Here is a 19,404-nt window from a genome sequence, read left to right on the forward strand (position 1 = left end):
CTCCTTTCATCACCGGAGACAGAGATGGTTATTTATAACTGCTCATGGTGACGATGATGATGGTGAGGATGAGGATGATGGTGAGGATGAGGATAAGGATGCAACAGAACTGCAGGTCAACCTTCAGCACTATAACTACTCACTGTAGTTTGTCTATCATTACATGCAATACTATAAATAAAGTAAATCTAATATATTAAAATAAGTTATATTGGAGCAAAATGCTGTTATATTTATATCCTAAATTATTATCAATGAAAGAGCTTTTAATGTGTGAAAGTGTGCTCCACGCTCTTATTGTTTATTCCTCTGTTTTAGTGATTATATGATGGTTTTAAAAATGTTTTGTCAGGTGTCTTTAAGTACCACGAGAAGCGGCACATTAACTAAATGTATTATTTATATTTGTATTAAGAATTAAAGAAGATAATTCATTCCATATAAAGAAAAAATAAGAGTTTAAATATATATACACACTTCATTGACATTTGTAACCTTAAAAAGTAGTTTGAAAAGGTCACGTATGTGAGCGTGTGTCTCACATACAGGATCATCGATAGATAATTGATTTATGACGTTATTAAAGTGTAATTAGAGCGTTTGTCCCAGACGTGTTGTTAGCGCCGTCATGTATAATTATCCACAACACACACACACAGACACACACACATTTCATTTCAATGCAATTCACTATTTTTGGCTCATTTCCGTCTCCAACGTTTGACTTTTTAAATATTCCTTCTGGGTCACATGTGCAGATCAGATCAGGTTATTCTGCAGGTTTTATATATGTTTTTTTAAATCCTCTGTAAATACTTAACCTCAAGCGTCTTCACCGCGCAATAAACACATAAGCGTCTCAAATTATGGACAATAAACACCAGGATCACTGACAGTAAGCTGCTTTTGTTGGTGATGAACTCTTCCAGGAAGGTGAAGAGGAACTGTGGAGGCGCGGCTAGCACGCGTCTGTTAGCGCCGCTAATGTTGAGTTATTTTATTCTAATGTTGTGTTTGAACTGCTCACATGTCGTTAATGCAACGTGTCGTTGTGTACACTGAGTCACGGAGGAGAAGTGTTAAGTATTAGTTATTATTATTAATAAATAATATATGCTGATCCAATAGCACAAAATGAAAATAAAAAAAGAGTGAAGTGCATATAGTTACTTGACAAAACAGACGTTCAATACAATATTTGATGTCTGTGTTCTGGTGAGCCGCTGCGTGTGTTTCAGAGGCTTTCAGTCCATTCACGGCTACGAGGAAGTGATCACACAAAGTACAACAGCACGGTGACGCAGCAGAAAGCTGCAGCAGTCTGTTCTGTCAGGTGGAGTCTCTTCCTGCACCTGTCTCTGGCATCCACCTCGACCTCTGGGCCAACCCATGACCTCTGGGCCGCCTTCTTGACCTCTGAACCGCCCTCTTCACCTCTGGGCCGGCTTGACCTCTGGGCCGCCCTCTCGACCTCGACCTCTCTGGACATGAACGTGCTGCAGGTGTCCTTTAAGTCTGTGTGCTGGAAGGAGCAGCACTGAGTTTCCTTCCTGTTGGTAGAAGAGGTGATGCTCTGTGCAGTGCTGCCCTCTGCTGCTTGAACACAGCAACACACGCACATCTGCACCTCTGCTAAGTATTTTCCTTTTAAATGTGGCTAAAATTAAAATATTGCAAATTACTTATATTAAACTGCTGATATTAAACACTTACTTAACATATAAAGCAGAAATTCAGAGAGTTGAACCCTCTGTATTTCTGTTAGACTGAATATTAAATGTAAAGAACTGAAAACATTTAATATACATACATACATACATATATATATATATATATATATATATATATATATATATATATATATATATATATATATGTGTGTGTGTATATATATGTATATATGTAAACATGTATGTATATATATATATATATATATATGGATTGACTATATTGTATAAAATGTTACATTTGACAGTATAAAAAGCTGCAGAAAAACAATATAATGCAGTTAAACTATGAATAAAATGTTTTGTAGCTGCATCCCACCATGAGGTTTCTACTAATGTCGTTCATCCACATTGATTATGAAAGACAGAGAGAGATAGAGAGATGGAGAGATGGAGAGAGAGACGGAGAGATGGAGAGAGAGAGAGAGACAGAGAGCTGGTGGACGTACATCTGTCATGCATTATTGCAGTGAATGCCAGCGCTTCAGAAACTATGTGAGGAGGGGGTTGATGCTTGAGTCTGATTCCTCTGCTGCACCGCTCCTTCTAGTGGCTCTATCAACACACACACACACACACACACTCACACACACACACACACACACACACACACACACACACACAAACTTTGTCTCTTTCTCAAACATCGGGTGCTTTCTCTCTGTCTTCAGCAAACACACACAGACAGAAACAGACAGACACACACACACACACACACACACACACACACACACACACACACACACACACACACACACACACACACACACAGACGCAGTATCCCCCGTTGGATTCCTCAGGAAGGAGTCAGCTTCATTCCTCTGGACACAGCGTCTCCTTAACAAGGTACTGATGGTCTTGACCTCTTCAAACAAAACCTCCAATCAGGAGGATTGTGGCCTGAGGGTATTACAGAGGAAACGTCCTGATCTCCTTGATTACTCTCTCTCTCTCTCTCTCTCTCTCTCTCTCTCTCTCTCTCTCTCTCTCTCTCTCTCTCTCTCTCTCCATCCCTCGTTCCCTGCGATTGTTCCTCGGTTGCTGCTCCGGTCCTTCCAGACTTTTCCGGTAAAAGTCACATAAATGTAAACTCTTTATGTTTTCAATCCTACTCGGTGAAAAGTGCATAACAATCAACTTTTTTTCTCTCCAAACATTAAAAAGAAAGTGTGGAAAATTTTCAAAAGATTTCACAAAAAATCATTTAAAAAAAAAATTATAATAATTAAATTAAACATACTTATAAAAATGCATTTTATTACTTATACAGTATTATAAGAGCCACCCCGCTAGCACGACAAAGAGCCGCCTTGCTAGCACGACAGAGAGCCGCCTTGCTAGCACGATAAAGAGCCGCCTTGCTAGCACGATAAAGAGCCGCCTCGCTAGCACGACAGAGAGCCTCCTTGCTAGCACGACAAAGAGCCGCCTTGCTAGCACGACAGAGAGCCGCCTTGCTAGCACGACAGAGAGCCGCCTTGCTAGCACGACAGAGAGCCGCCTTGCTAGCACGACAGAGAGCCTCCTTGCTAGCACGACAAAGAGCCTCCTTGCTAGCACGACAAAGAGCCACACAGCTAGCACGACAGAGAGCCTCCTTGCTAGCACGACAGAGAGCCTCCTTGCTAGCACGACAAAGAGCCACACAGCTAGCACGACAGAGAGCCTCCTTGCTAGCACGACAAAGAGCCGCCTTGCTAGCACGACAGACAGCTGCTTTTAACTGCTCTCTCTTAATCTCTCTGACTTGTCCTCCTCTCCCCTCACATGTCTCCATCTTTACTGAGTTTCAGCGCCTCTCAACAGTCATCTTCTTCTCTCTCTCTCTCTCTCTCTCTCTCTCTCTCTCTCTCTCTCTCTCTCTCTCTCTCTCTCTCTCTCCTGCGGTGTTTTGGATTAAGGGCAGTCTGGATGGAAGATGTGGTATTTGAATGGCAACGTGAGTGTGTGTCTGTGTGTGTGTCTGTGTGTGTGTTTGACTGTGTTGCACGCATCTGTGCGAGTGTGTTTGTCTCTGCATAGTGACACAGGGACAAAAAGTCGCCGTCATGAAGCGACGATGCTAACGCTGACCGGGAAGTGACACCAACAACACCGTCACGGGTCTCCGTTCACATTTCCTGGACGGCGTCGCTGCCGGCGGCTCGAGCGGGAACTCACCCCCTCGAACAAGAGTCCCCTCTGAGGGAGGAGAAAGAGGGACATTGTGGACCAGAGGGGGTCAAAGGTCACCGCCGACTCACCGCCGGTCCGACCGGAACGAATCTGTGTGTGTGTCTGTGTGTGTGTGTGTGTCATTAGTCGAATAGTCGAATATTAGTCACGCTAAAGGAGACGGACGCGAGGAGAATTTGGGTTTTTCTTCTTCTTCTTCTTCTTCTTCTTCTTCTTCTTCTTCTTCTCCTTCTCCTCCTCCTCCTCCTCCTCTTCCTCTGCAGGACTCCCACTGAGCTGAGGCGACTCCTCACTTGTACATATTTTGACTTGTCTCAGTATCGGAAGCACATGTTTAAATAACACAATTAATGACGGCAGGATTCCATTCAGCTGCTCCAGTTTCAGCGTGCTGGTTCCTCTGGTTCCTGTTGTTGTTCTTCTACTTCTACTTCTTCGTCTTCTTCTACTTCTTCGTCTTCTTCTTCTACTTCTTCTTCTTCTTCTTCTATTTCTACTTCTTCTTCTTCTTCTTCTTCTATTTCTTCTTCTTCTTCTTCTTCTTCTTCTTCTTCTTCTTCTTCTTCTTCTTCTTCTACTTCGTCTTCTTCTTCTACTTCTTCTACTTCTTCTTCTTCGTCGTCTTCTTCTTCTACTTCTTCTACTTCTTCTTCTTCTTCTTCTACTTCTTGTTCTTCTGGTTCTTCTTCTCCTTCTTATCAGATCATTAATGTTTTTTTGGAAAAGGTATATTTACTCCATGGATTATTAAAGTAAAAGATGCTTTTATAGTCGACCTGTTCAGAAGGTTTTTCTTTCACACAGAAGAAGTTCTTCCTGCTTGTCACAGGAGGAGAAGCACAAGAACAAACAATGAGCTTCATTGAGTTGCTTCAGGCTGACAGGAAGTTGTTGGTCATTCAGTCATAACTGGAACTGCTGGGATTCCTGTCCACGTCCTCCATGAAGGTCATTCTGACTGGAAGGTCATTAATACATGTGAAATAAGTCAGACAGTGTGTGTGTGTTCAGAGTGTCTTCAGCAACAGAGACGTGTTCACGACAACAGCAACGCAACTGTGACGTCATTGTTTATTGTTTGTATGGGAAGAGAAACCTCGTATGATCATTTCCTTCAACGTTGATCCCCGAGGATGAACCACAGCGCAGTTTAATGTGAAGTATTGCATTGAACGAGGCGGCCATGTTGTAGACTGTCTTAATCCAGCTCTGGGATTAGTTAACGTTACACACGTTTAATTTAAGCCTACAAGTTAACCCCGAGGCTGAACTAAGAGCCTTTTATGGTCTGAAGCAAATCACTTCCTGATCCGTCAGCCATGTTGTAGAGTTACTCCTGAAATCCAGTTAGCAAATGAGCCCCGTTAGCAAAGCCCAGGACGTTTATATATATATATATATATATATATATATATATATATATATATATATATATATATATATATATATATATATATATATATGCTTTAAGGAGCAGAGGAACGACGACGTCTGAAGTCTGGATCGGTTAGACGTAAAGAAACGTCTCCCAAAAGTCACAAACACAAGATAGAGCTACATGCTAACATTTAGCGTGCTAGTAGCACACGACCAAAACATTAGCATTAGCAACCAGCAGCTACCTGAGGCTCCAAGTCCAACCAGACCAAGAAAGACTTCAGATGAGAAAGAATAAGTTAAGATGAGATAATTATAAGATAAGATAAGATAAGATAAGATAATATAAGATAAGATCCTTCATTACTCCTGCAGCAGGATTTCCAGCAGCAGAGTAAAGAGAAAATACGAGACATGTAAGATCACAACTAGTCTTGGAAATAAGCAAATAAAATGATTCATAAAAGGAAGAATGACTTGTTTCCTCTTCAAAATATTGCGTTTCTTAAATATTTATAATGTAATTCTGAATGCTACTTAAACTTTGGTGATTTTTGCAAATAAAAAAGTCTGAGTCACAGTCAAAGGACAAAGAGGTATACACATGATTTAAATATATAAATATATATTTATATAAAGACACAATAGTCTGTCAGTGACTCAGCAGCTGACCTGCAGCACGGAAAGAAACAGACTGAGTCCTCATCACCGAGAGAGAGAGAGAGAGAGAGAGAGAGAGAGAGAGAGAGAGAGAGAGAGAGAGAGAGAGAGAGAGAGAGAGAGGAGGAGGAGGAGGAGGAGGAGGAGGAGGAGGGAGGAGGGGCTTATAAAGTATGAACTTGTGAGCTTGAGCTGCAGGAAGCATGAAGCAGCGGACAGACTCGGCTCCTCCACACGGTACCGAGGACGGGTTCGCCTTGTGGGTGCTCGCAGGGTGACGTCACTAACCGGGTCACTCTTCTCTCGCGCGCTCCTTGATCCTTTCTTCTCCTGATCCGGAGCTTTCAGCTTCTGGAACCCGAGCTGAGAGGTTTTTCTTCTTCTTTTCTTTTTTTTTTTTTTAAACCACTGTGCGTAATTTATCTCCAGGACCGAGGAGAAGAAGAAGAGAAGAGAACAGAGTAAAAGAAAAGGCGACATCACAACAACGCGAGGGAGAGAGAGAGAGAGAGAGAGAGAGAGAGAGAGAGAGACACTGGGTGGAACATGAGCGTCGTGCTGGATGTCTGCTGTCTCTTCCTCCTGCTGCGCGCTCCCGTTGCGCGGTGTCTGTCCACACGTAAGTACTCACGTGCACATGGTTTTGGGGGTGTTGGGGTGTGGGGTGTGTGGGTGGGGTGCTGCCCTGTTTTCGGCCCCTCACTAACAGCAGCGGCGTCTCGGTGTCACCCAAAGGTGCCTCTCTTCAACAGCTGTGTGCGTGACCGCGTCCCCGTGCGCGAGTCTGAAGCAGAAACAGATGCATGTGTGTTTTTAACACGTTGACGACACGCAGGGTGTGTTAGTCAACACTGACGACTTCTTATGGATATTAGAGGATCATAACGAGGATATTAATGCGGGATGAAGACGATGTAAAGTTTTAAAAGTGAAGACAACAGTGCTGCTTACAGGATGCACAGCAGGGTAAAAACACTTAAAGGTGACTTAAACTCTACATAATGTTTCTACACGAGGATAAAATGTGTAAATACAATTTAAACAGGATGTGAATCAGTGCTAACGTCACATAAAAACATGATAAACATGATAAAAACATGATTAAAACAACACACCATGATTATATAGCCTTATAGGAATATTATAAAAGGTAAAAAAAAACACTTAAAGGTGACTTTAACTCTATATATAAAGTTTCTATAAGAGGATAACATGTGTAAATATAGTTTTAACAGGATGTGAATCAGTGCAAACATGGCATAACAACTGCTCTCCATGATTATATAACATTATAGGAATATTATATGAAGTATTACAGTAGGTAGAAAAACTCTTAAAGGTCAATATAAGGTTTCTAAACGAGGATAAAAGATGAGAATCCTGTTTTAACAGGATGTAAATCAGTGTTAACAAACTGCTCACCATGATTATAGCATTATAGGAATGTTTAAAGAAGGTAGAAAACACTTAAAGGTCACTTTAACTGTTAATATAAGGTTTCTATATGTATATAGAAACCTTATACGTATAGCATATAACACATTTTATCATGTTAAAATATGTAAATCCTGTTTCAACAGGATGTAAATCAGTGCTAACAAACTGTTCACCGTGTTTATAGCATTATAGGAATGTACTAGAGGTATTAAAGAAGGTAGAAAAAACACTTAAAGGAAACTTTAACTGTTAATATAAGGTTTCTATATAGCATATAACACATTTTATTGTAATAAAACATGTAAATCCTGTTTCAACAGGATGTAAATCAGTGCTAACAAACTGCTCACCATGGTTATTTAGCATTAAATGAATATTATAGAAGGTCAAACAACACTTAAAGCTCACTTTAACTCTCTATTCAAGGTTTCTGGAGGAGGATACAATATGTAAATATGCTTTTAAACATGCTCCAGTATCCTTACGTCAGGGCCGTGTTGGGATCCACACGGTGGACTCCCTCCAGACCCGCTGCAGGAGGACGACTTCCCCTCGGCCCTCTCGACACCTCGGGGTGTTATTGATGAGTCCTGTTGTCCCGGGAGGCTGCGTCCCAACAAGCCAGCCCATAACTCCTTTAACACATGCAGAGCAGTGTGTGTGTGTGTGTGTGTGTGTGTGTGACCCAGAAACAGTGACATCACTGGCTCGGGCTGTGGGGAATGTTAACCGGCAGCTTTAATGCACAGTAACCTAAATAAATCTCGGTTGTGTCCGCTTCCCCCCGCGGTTAAGTGGCTGGATTAGTTTTTTTTAAAATATTTTATGAGAGGATCTGCTGCCGTTCATCCTGTTTGAAAGGCGCTAATAAAATAAAGTAGAGCAGCAGGGGCCGGGATCACGAGCTGCCCGCCGTTTACTACACAGCTTAATTTGGTCATTAGGGTTTTATTCACTGTGATAATGGAGGCTGCTCCCCGCTCACTCAGGCTGTGGTTTACCGACGCCACAGACACACTGCGCTTCAGACCTGGAGTCCTCTCCCAACGTATAATTAGCTTCCAGCGTGGCTCCTGATCCCGTAAAGTCTGAGTTCATGTGTACTGTTAGCGTTTAAACAGGCATTCATGTTGGACTTGATGCTTTTATAGACACAGATTTGAGTCTGAAAGGCAGGGAAATCCCCCAAAATGTCCTCCTTTTATCGTCACTAGTGCACTTCTGTTTGTATATTTGATATTTTTGTGTGTTTTCTGCTTGGTGATTTGTTTGGTTGTGTTGTATTCATTCGTTTTGTTCAGTTGTGTCTCTGCTTTGCTTCTCTGGAGAGCTCTTTGTAAACTTTGTTTTGAAAGGCTCTATATAAATGAAGGTATTATTATACATAAAAGTACTTTCTCACATCCCTCAGTACACACGTCCTGTCAGACTGTAACACAAAGTACGACATCTTCTCTTCAGACGCCAGCGTCAGTTAAAGCTTTTAACAACAATAGGAGGTGGCGTGTTCCCGACTCATTGTCAGTAAAGCGTGACCGTGAACACACGCAGCGCTGCTTGAGCCCACAGACAGAGCGACAGACAGAGCGACAGACAGAGAGACAGACAGAGAGACAGACAAGAGAAACAGACAGAGAGACAGACAGAGAGACAGACAGAGAGACAGAGAGACAGACAGAGAGACAGACAGAGAGACAGACAGAGAGACAGACAAGAGAGACAGACAGAGAGACAGACAGACAGACAGAGAGACAGACAGAGAGACAGACAGCTTCTCTAAAGCCGTCTCATGGACGAGAGGAGAGGAATCCTCCTTTAGAACGAGGAGACGACGTCACAGAGACCTTCTGAGGACCAGAAAGACAAGTCTTCTCTTTCTGCGTTAGAGATTAAAACCAGCCGCGACCTCGTCCCCGACCTCGTCCTCGTCTTCGTCCTCTACCTCTTCCTCTTCCTCTACCTCTTCCTCGTCCTCCACCTTGTCCTCTTCCTCGTCCTCTACCTCTTCCTCGTCCTCTACCTCTGACTCTTTCTCCACCTTATCTTCTACCTCGTCCTCTTCCTCGACCCCGTCCTCTCCCTCCACCTCTTCCTCGTCCTCCACCTCTTCCTCTCCCTCCACCTCGTCCTCTTCCTCGTCCTCCACCTCTTCCTCTCCCTCGTCCTCCACCTCTTCCTCTTCCTCCTCTACCTGGTCCTCTACCTCGTCCTCTATACCTCTTCCTCTTCCTCCACCTCTTCCTCTTCCTTGTCCTATACCTCTGCCTCTTTCTCCACCTTGTCTTCTACCTCGTCCTCTTCCTCGTCCTCCACCTCGTCCTCTTCCTCTTCCTCCTCCCGTCCTTGACCTTCCTCCTGGCTCCCATCAGAGCTTCCAGGGTGTGAAGGAGCTCCTCTGCGTCTGGAATCCATAAACACTGATTGTTATTCAGCGGATCGGCGCGTCCTCGGCTAATCACGGAGCGCCTTTGAGGCCGCCGCCCTCTGTGCACGCGTGTGTGGGTCTTCACGCGTGTGCGTGGATGTTCGTGTCCGGGGCGTGCCCGTGTCAAAGCGGGCGCCGCTGGGGGAGTTGTGATGTTGACGTAGGTGCGGAGCTTCAAAGGAGAAGGACTTCACAATGTCTGTCAGGCCAGATGAATGGAATCGGGCCCCCGGGCTCCGGCTCGCAGCGGTCGGACAAAGTGTTGTGTGTTCCTGAAGTTGTGTAACGCTTTCTGCTCTCTGGATCTCCTCTGCTGCTGTAAGGAAACACAAATAAGTTTTAAAAAGGACTCAAAGCACTGTGAAGCGTTCAGGGACACGTTTTAAATGTTGCACTGCAGCTGTAAATGTGACAACATGATGCATATTCAATAAACATGAACACATACATGACAAAGATGTTTGTACCTCTCAAGCTAAACCCTAAAACCACAGACCTTCTTTAAAGGGTTTCTAGAAAACTTTGACGACGTCATTGGTCCTGGACGTCAATGGTCCAGGGTTCCAAGACCTTTTAGAAGGTCTATGATGTCACAGTGACGTTCTAGACCCGAAATCACCTTCTAGACCCTTTAAAAGGGTTTCTAGACCTTTTTAAAGGGTTTTTAGAAAACTCAAATGACATCACAGTGATGTTTTTCTAGACCTTTAAAACAGTCTAAAACAACGTTTAGACTGTTATTTAAAGGGCTTCCACCTTATAAAGGTATAGAAACATCACTGTGACGTCATTATAGTTTTCTAGAAACCCTTTAAAAATGTCTTTAGAAACCCATTTAAGTATAGAAAGCCTATAAAAAGGTCTAAAAGGAAACCCTGATGACATCACTGTGACATCATCAGGGTTTCTATACCTATTAAAGAGGGTAGGTCTGAAAAACCTTTAAGACCTTTTTAAAAGGTTTCTAGACCTAAAAGAGTCTCTAGACCTTTTTAAAAAGGTTTCTAGAAAACTGATGACGCCACAGCGATGTTTCTAGACCTTTTAGACCTTTTTAAAAAAGGGTTTCTACCTTTTTTAAAGGTCTAGAAGCCCTGATGAAGTCACAGTGATGTCATCAGGGTTATCTTTTAGACCTGTTTAAAGGGTTTCTAGACTTAAAAGGATTCTGGACCTTTTTTAAAGGGTTTCTAGACTTAAAAGAGTCTCTAGGCCTTTTTAAAAAGGTTTCTAGAAAACTCTGACGACGCCACAGCGATGTTTCTAGACCGTTTAGACCTTTTTTTCAAGGGTTTCTACCGTCTAGACCGTTTAAAATGTCTCTTCAGACATACTGAGTAGAATAAACCGAGCAGACTGATCCTCACCCGTACCTCTGCCGTCCACGTCCTCCAGATGTCGCGGTGATCTACCCCCAGGACCCGGTCCTGCGCATGGGCTCCAGCCTGACGGCCAGCTGCTGGGTGCACCCGGACCTCGGCGTGCACGCCAGCTCCCTGTTCTGGACGCTCAACGGCCAGCAGCTGCCCGGCTCGCTGTACCGAGTGCTGAGCGCCACCAACCTGAGCGTGACGCTGGCCGGCCTCAACGCCTCCCGCCAGACGTCCGGAGACAACCTGGTCTGCCACAACCACAAGGGACACATCCTGGCCGGATCCTGCCTCTACGTGGGCAGTAAGTCATTTTATCAGGGTTTTTATTTGGTTCAGCGTCTCTGCTTTTGTCTCGTTGCAGACAGAAAGAGTCATTAATGGTGGGACAAGAGAGAGAGAGACTGTTTCAGTGCTGGACAGGAGTCAGGAAATAAAACCTGTTGGAACCAGATACCTGAGTCCAAAACAGGAGGAAAGGAAATGTGAATAAAGGGAACCATAAGGAAGTAGCAGCCTGTACTTTATGCTCGGTGTCCTCCCGTTGAGGCCAGCGGGAGGCCTCGCTCACCTGTGTGGTCCTTTACTCACACAGTCACACACAGGTCAGAGGTCAGGTCTTTCTGTACGTATGAGGACCGAAGTACACAAGTGTCCTCTGTTCTCGTTAAAGGGTTTCTAGAAAACTAATGACGTCACAGTGATGTTTCTGACCTCTAAAAAAGGTCTTAAAAACTTTTAGATCTTTTTTTCAAAAGGGTTTCTACCTTTTAAAAGGTGTAGGAACCCTGATGATGTCACAGTGATGTCATCAGAGTTACCTTTTACACCGTTTTCATAGGCTTTCTAGACTTGAAAAGGTTTCTAGACCTTTTTAAAGGGTTTCTAGAAGACAGACTTTGAGGCCAGCGAGAGGCCTCGCTCACCTGTGTGGTCCTTTACTCACACGATCACTCACAGGTCAAAGGTCACGTCTTTCTGTACGTACCGAAGCACACAAGTGTTCTCTGTTCTCCTCGATGCGACGCCCTGCAATACACTCTCTTTCTTTGTATCTTCAAGAAATAGTTTGACATCTCAGGGAGTTGGTTCCTTGTGATGAGCGATGGAAACAGCCGCTGGGAGCTACAGGAGTAAGTTGTAATAATAAACCGTGGACTCGTCCAATAACTGGAAACAGCCCTTTGTGGAAGTGAGGAGCAGCCTCGCTCTAAAAATGGTGCTCTCAAAGATAGAAGTACACACACACACACACACACACAAACACACACACGAACACACACACACCTTTTCTTTTGCTATTTTTGTTGCTCCTTTTTTGGAGTTCTCATGTACAGAAACATACGTGGCATTAATCTAAGACGAGATGAAAAAATTCCAACATGAAGAAACGCTTGCATTGTCACACACACACACACACACTCTCACACATACACACACACACACACACACACACACACGGAGAAGCATGATCCTAATCTCTGCGACGCTGGTGTTGAGCACCCCGTGTTCTGAGACGAGGAATGTTGGCAGGGATCCAGAGTCTGACCGACTCAGACAGCACACACACACACACACACACACACACACACACACACACACACACACACACACACACACACACACACACACACACGCACACACACACACTCCTGCCAATTAGGAGAAGAACACACCAATTTGTGCAGCACAGCCCTCGTGGGTGAGGAACACTGCCGTCATGGCTGCAGGTGACTTTGTTCCTCCGTCTTTGTCTCTGCGCTGCTCTCTTTTGTCTCTCACGTCTGCTTTCTTCTCCTCTTCTCCTCTTTTCTCCCCTCTGCTCCTCCCTCGCTCCTCTCAGTGCCTCCAGAGAAGCCGGTCAACCTGACCTGCTGGTCCAGGAACACCAAGGACCTGACGTGCAGCTGGGCGCCCGGAGGCCGAGGAGAGACCAACATCAGCACCCAGTACACACTCAAGTACAAGCTCAGGTACACACACACACACACACACACACACAGAGGTAAACATCTGAACTGCAGCCGATTGCTAATGTTAGTCAAACATGTTCCAGGATTTTCTGATGAATCTGAGATGCAGAAAAACAGACAAAAAATATCTCTTTGGCAGATCTTATGAGTCAAAATGAAACCAGAGGGGAAGCCTCCTTCAGCAGGGGAGAGGCTCTCCAGCAGGGAGCCACGTGCAGAGAGGAAGTTGCATTGCCCTGCATGCAGAGAGGAAGTTGCATTGCCGTGCATGCAGAGAGGAAGTTGCATTGCCCTGCATGCAGAGAGGAAGTTGCATTGCCCTGCATGCAGAGAGGAAGTTGCGTTGCCGTGCATGCAGAGGCTGCAGGAGCATCATGCTCCCAGCAGGGTCATGGAAAACCTGGAAAAGCAATGGAAGTTTAAAATGGATAATTCAAGGCCTGGAAAAGAAATAAAAATATATAATATAGTAATACAAATAAATTAGGTATAAAGTCATGGAAAGGTCATGGAAACTTGGTTTAAAGTCATGGAATTTTGTTTAAAGTTATAGAAAAGTTATGGAAAATCGGTTTGAAGTCATGAAAATTCATTTAAAGTCCTGGAAAATAATTGGAAATGTGGTTTAAAGGCATGACATTTGGTTTAAAATCCTGGAAAAGTCCTGGAAAGTCCTGGCAGCGTTGCTCACCGTGGCATGCTCCCTGCAGGTGGTACGGGAAGGAGAAGGAGTGTGAGGACTACACACACACGCAGCCGTACTCCTGCAGCATCACGCGGGACCTCCACCTCTTCACGCCGTACGAGATCTGGGTGGAGGCCTCCAACCAGCTGGGCCGCGCCGCCTCCCACGTCATCACGCTGGACATCCTGGACGTGGGTGAGTGTGAGCACTGAACCCAGACCCTCCAGGGATCAGAGCCCTTTAGTTTAGTCTCTAGAGATCAGAGCCCTTTAGTTTAGTCTCTAGAGATCAAATCCCTTTAGTTTAGTCTCTAGAGATCAGATCCCTTTAGTTTAGTCTCTAGAGATCAAATCCATTTAGTTTAGTCTCTAGAGATCAAATCCCTTTAGTTTAGTCTCTAGAGATCAAATCCCTTTAGTTTAGTCTCTAGAGATCAGATCCCTTTAGTTTAGTCTCTAGAGATCAAATCCCTTTAGTTTAGTCTCTAGAGATCAAATCCCTTTAGTTTAGTCTCTAGAGATCAAATCCATTTAGTTTAGTCTCTAGAGATCAAATCCCTTTAGTTTAGTCTCTAGAGATCAAATCCCTTCAGTTTAGTCTCTAGAGATCAAATCCCTTTAGTTTAGTCTCTAGAGATCAAATCCCTTTAGTTTAGTCTCTAGAGATCAGAGCCCGTGACCTCCAGCCGTCGGGCTGGAACAGAGAGTTTGGGACGGGACGGGAACAAAGCGTCAAATGTTCCTGTGAGAACGGGTCAACCAGCGGGAGCTCGTCTTAAAATATATACTTCTACACATATGTTATATACGTATATTATACTAAAGAACACATGCAATATGTTGACAGATGTGAAGACCTCGGAGGCAAGTTTGTATTTGTGATTTTGGGCTTTACAAAATTAATTTAAAATTAGTTAATTAATACAAAAAAATTTCAAACATTAAAAAAATACAAAAAATACAAAAAATACAAAAAATACAAAAAAGTAAAGAAAATACAAAAATACAAAAAGAAATACAAAAAAAGTAAAGAAAATATAAAAATACAAAAATACAAAAGATACAAAAATATGAAAAAAATACAAAAAATATGAAAAAATACTAAAAAGAAATAAATAAAATGATAATGATGAAACAAATAAAACACATCTCACAGTATCGATACAACAGGAAAATGAAGAGAGATAAAATGAATTTAAACGAACATCCAAGTGATTTAGAAAATGAAAGGAAAACATAGAATATGAAAAGTGAATAAATGTTCTGTTGGTGAGTTGTTTGTTCTCTTTGAACACGGGTCACATGACCTCTTTGGGTCACATGACCTCTTTGGGTCACATGACCTCTTGAAGGCATCTGAAGGATCGGGTTCTCGATGTCTGGTTCATCGTTTGTCTTTCAGCTCCTCTTCCTGAGGCGCTGATGTCGCTCCAGGTTGGGATTAATTAACACGTGGTGTCTCGCGTGTTTCATTAGCTGTAATAACAACGTGCGGCGATGCGTTCAGGCGTTTTCTTGGCCGGGAAGCAGAGACTCTTTAGCTTTTCACGACATGGAGCTCCTTTGACTGTTTCTTTCTATTAACTGTTCCCTTCTGTTCCTCCGGCAGGACGTCGGTGTAACTTCTGTGTGTCTAGCAGCTCGTTGTTTAGCCGCCGCGCAGCGTTAGCTTGACGCGGCGCGCGGCGTTCCCTTCTGAGCTTTGTTCTGCGGCTCCGTTGGCGAGCTTAAAGAGGTTTAAAGAAACGGACAACCAGATCAACATTCTTGTCTTCTCTCGTTATCCCCTTCACACACACACACACACACACACACACACACACACACACACATACACACACACACAACACACACACACACACACACACACACACAACACACACACACACACACACACCTGGACGGGCGTAGGCGTGTGTGTGACGAATGAAAACAACGCCCTCTCCTCCTGGTGAGCTCATCCTCTCTTTGCTCTCGCTGGACAGCCTTTTATGTAGCGGGGGAATGTTCCGGGTTGATCCTCACACCTAATCCCCACACACACACACACACACACACACACACACACACACACACACACACACACACACACACACACGCCGCCCCGCCGACGCCTTGAGGAGTTTTCGGGGCTTTGAGGCTTTAGGACCTGAAATAATACGACCTGATTAGCTCGGAGCTCTTCACCTGGGAATCGAACCGAGAGGAAAAGCGGCGTCCATCACGCTGTAATCCCTGTTCTGTTCCCTAGTGTGTACACACACACACACACACACACACACACACACACACACACACACACACACACACACACACACACACACACACACGCACACACCTGTTAACACACCCTGAGGGCAGGGCAGAGCCCACTAACAGTGTAGAAACAGAGAGGCAAGCTGAGGTGGAGGCGGTTTTTGGACGACTCTGTGTGTGTGTGTGTGTGTGTGTGTGTGTGTGTGTGTGTGTGTGTGTGTGTGTGTGTGTGTGTGTGTGTGTGTGTGTGTGTGTGTGTGTGTGTGTGTGTGTGTGTGCACTGTAAAACCTGATGAGTAAACTCAAATAGTTTAAGGAAACCGATTGCCTTGAACCATTTAAGTTAAATAACTTAAATCCTTTGAGTGGAAACAAATGCTTAAAGAGAGTTCTCTTAACTCAAGTATTTATTGTTAGGAGTACTTAAGTAAATACACGACGAGTACTACCTCCATTCTTTGTATCGAACTTAAAACATACTCATTATTTAAACTTATTTGTAATGTTTGTACGAACTCAGATGAAACGAAGGGCAAAGCTACGTATCCATCATAGTTTTAACTTTAGTCATGGTTCTAACTTTAGTCATGGTTCTAACTTTAGTCATAGTTAAATAGTTAAAACTTCATAACAACAATTAAACACAACTAACTCTCTTTTACAAGGTAAACATCACGACACAACAGTTTGTGACACATAAACAATTTGTAACACTCATAATTGTACATTTATAAAATGACACCGTCTAACTGCATGCTGGGTAAAGCTCGCCCACTTACACATGAAGAAGGAACTCCGTCGTGAGGAGAGACAGATCCTTCTGGTCTGCTGGTTACAGTAACGATGTCATCGGATCGTACGGTCTAGATTTATCCTTACCTTTTGAACAATGAAAGCAAAAAAAAGCCGAAAAATGTTAATTTACAGAGTCCTGTCTTTAGGACGGATCAAAGTTTTCAAACACATCGACTGTCTATAAAATCAATTTAGATCAAATGAGTTAATTCAACACGTTGGAATTGATCAATACAACCTGAACGTTGATCAAACTGCAAATCACTGAGTCTTTATGTCTGCAGCTCAACTGTGAGTTCATGTTAGAGTGTTTTACAGTGCGTGTGTGTGTGCGTGTGTGTGTGTGTGCGTCTCTGAGTGTGTGTGTGTGTGTGTGTGTGTGTGTGTAGGGGTTTGTTTCGCTCGGGTTGCCCCGGCCATTCTCTTCAGAGTCTCCACAACAGTAGCAGATCCTCTAAACACACCCGGTGAGTCAGCCGGCGTCTCTCCGGTCTCGACCAATCAGGCGAGGCCAGGAGAACACCTCCACCTCCAGCGCTCCACATTCCTGGGCCCCGGGGAGCCCTCTGCAGCCGGGGACTAGCGGCAACTTGTAAGGTTGTAATGGAGTCGGAGGGGATGACACAATGTGTGTTAACAGTGATTCATCTGTAATTTGACTTGTCTCATTGACTTTTATTGCACACAATGTGCCTGAACTGCTCTTATCTTCACTTTAAGATAAGACAATCCTTTACTAGTCGCAGAGGGGACGTCACAGCAAGACACACAGTACAATGAATACAGTACACACTAGAGCATCTGCAATAGTACTATAATAGTACTGTAGTAGTAGTATTACATACGCAGACAGAATAAAAACAAACAGCGTTCAAATGATTTTCTCTCCTGACTGAACCACAAAGGGGCGGCAATTATCTTCAGTTAATCATCTCATTATGGTCATTATCTTTCTGGTGATAAAGGAATAATTGTGCTGGAGTAAAACCAGGATGACGTCATGAATCATGTTCTCATCTCAAAATAAATATCTGGATGCCAAACGAGTTCTGAAGGAGCCGCGAGCGTCGGTCTGTGAAGTGAGTTGTGAGTTGTAGTGAGTTGAGACCTCGTACGTGTAAGTCTAGCAATGTAAATATATAAATATATAAATATAAATATATATGAATCATGTTTTCCACATGAGTCTTTGTCCAAACGTCCACAAACCAGAAGAGTCTCTTTGATGCCTGAGAGGCAAAACACTGGGCACAGAGCGCCCTTTAACACTCTGTGAGCCCAATGCTGTGTGTGGGAATGCGTGTGTGTGTGTGTGTGTGTGTGTGTGCGTGTGTGTGTGTGTGTGTCTCTCTGAGTCGTAACTCTTCGCTTCACAAAGACTTTAAAAGTTTTACTTTTTGTTAAAATCATTTTTCTCAGAAGAACCCGACACGTCTGAAGTGACGCCTCCTGCTGAATAGAACGTCTCTGGTTCCTCTGAAAACAAATCCTCTCAAACTCTCGTGTGGACTCCCTCTCCTCCCTCCTCCCTCGGGGCTCGTCCTGTTTGTTTATCACCATGGGATGAGGTGATGGAGACGAGGAGACGTGGACGTTGAAACGATCTCCAAAAAAACACAAAAAAACGCCAGGAAAGTTAAAATAATGGTCTGTCAGCACGTTTGTTTGTCGAGAGGATAATCGTTGTCAGATGAAGGAGCCTCTTCCAGCTCCACTCCAGAACCACAACCCTCCTCCTCCTCCTCCTCCTCCTCCTCCTCCTCCTCCTCGTGAAGTGAATGAAGTGGGATTTCTTGACCCTAAAAATGGAGGAAAGGCCCCTGAAGCGAGGGCTTCTTGGCCGTAACGTCCTCGCCGCTCATCTGTCCTCCAGAAGCGGCGCTCGGCCTTCGGGGTGGAGACGCTCTCTTAACGGGCGTAATCAAGGCCAGAGCGCCTTCGCATGGCGATGACATCACAGTCACGCCGTTTCTCCCAGTAAATATGTATAAATCCATCCGGCTGGATGTTGGACAAACATCTGTCGGGTTTAAACGATCTCAAGGCCCAAAAGATCGTAAAACAGCCTCAAAGCATGTCGTTCCTGTCCGAATGCAACAATATTAATATATTCTCACGCTCATGGGAAAACTGGAAAAGTCCGTTTTTTCTAAATGTTCGCTCATAGAAATGTGGTTTTAAATCATGGAAATGTGGTTAAGAGTCAACTAACAATCGTTTTACAGATTTATTGACGACAGTAAAAGTCGGGTAAAAGCCGCTGCTACCTGTCCCCGCTGTAGCGAGCTAGCGCTGCTGCTAGCGGCCCGTTTTAGCAAGCTAGCGCTGCTGCTAGCTTGCTGCTGCTAGCTTGCTGCTGCTACTGCTCGTGTCCCCGCTGCCGCAGTCGGGCGTCGACCCGGGGCTGGTCTCGCTACCTTTGGTGGTTGTCAGGGAGCTAGCGTAGAGCTAGCGTAGAGCTAGCAACAGCGCTAGCTGGCTAAAGCGGGGAAACGCGGCTTGTAAGCCGACTTTTACGGTCTTCC

The 19,404-nt window shown here is 44.1% G+C and overlaps 1 protein-coding gene across 1 annotated transcript in view; it reads left to right on the top strand.

Annotated features, from left to right (window-relative positions):
• Positions 1–6,170: 6,170 nt before the first annotated feature.
• crlf1a (cytokine receptor-like factor 1a) overlaps positions 6,171–19,404 on the top strand; it is a 16,059-nt gene continuing 2,825 nt past the window's right edge. Inside the window, exons 1-4 of the mRNA XM_068600920.1 lie at positions 6,171–6,558; positions 11,197–11,475; positions 13,015–13,144; positions 13,855–14,024. Of these exons, the coding sequence (XP_068457021.1) occupies positions 6,486–6,558; positions 11,197–11,475; positions 13,015–13,144; positions 13,855–14,024 (652 nt within the window). The 5' untranslated portion in view covers positions 6,171–6,485. The remainder of the gene's footprint in view (positions 6,559–11,196; positions 11,476–13,014; positions 13,145–13,854; positions 14,025–19,404) is intronic.

Source organism: Clinocottus analis, unplaced genomic scaffold (genome assembly GCF_023055335.1).
Source record: "Clinocottus analis isolate CAN_PGR_092001 unplaced genomic scaffold, fCliAna1.0.p SCAF_5, whole genome shotgun sequence".
NCBI lineage: Eukaryota > Metazoa > Chordata > Actinopteri > Perciformes > Cottidae > Clinocottus > Clinocottus analis.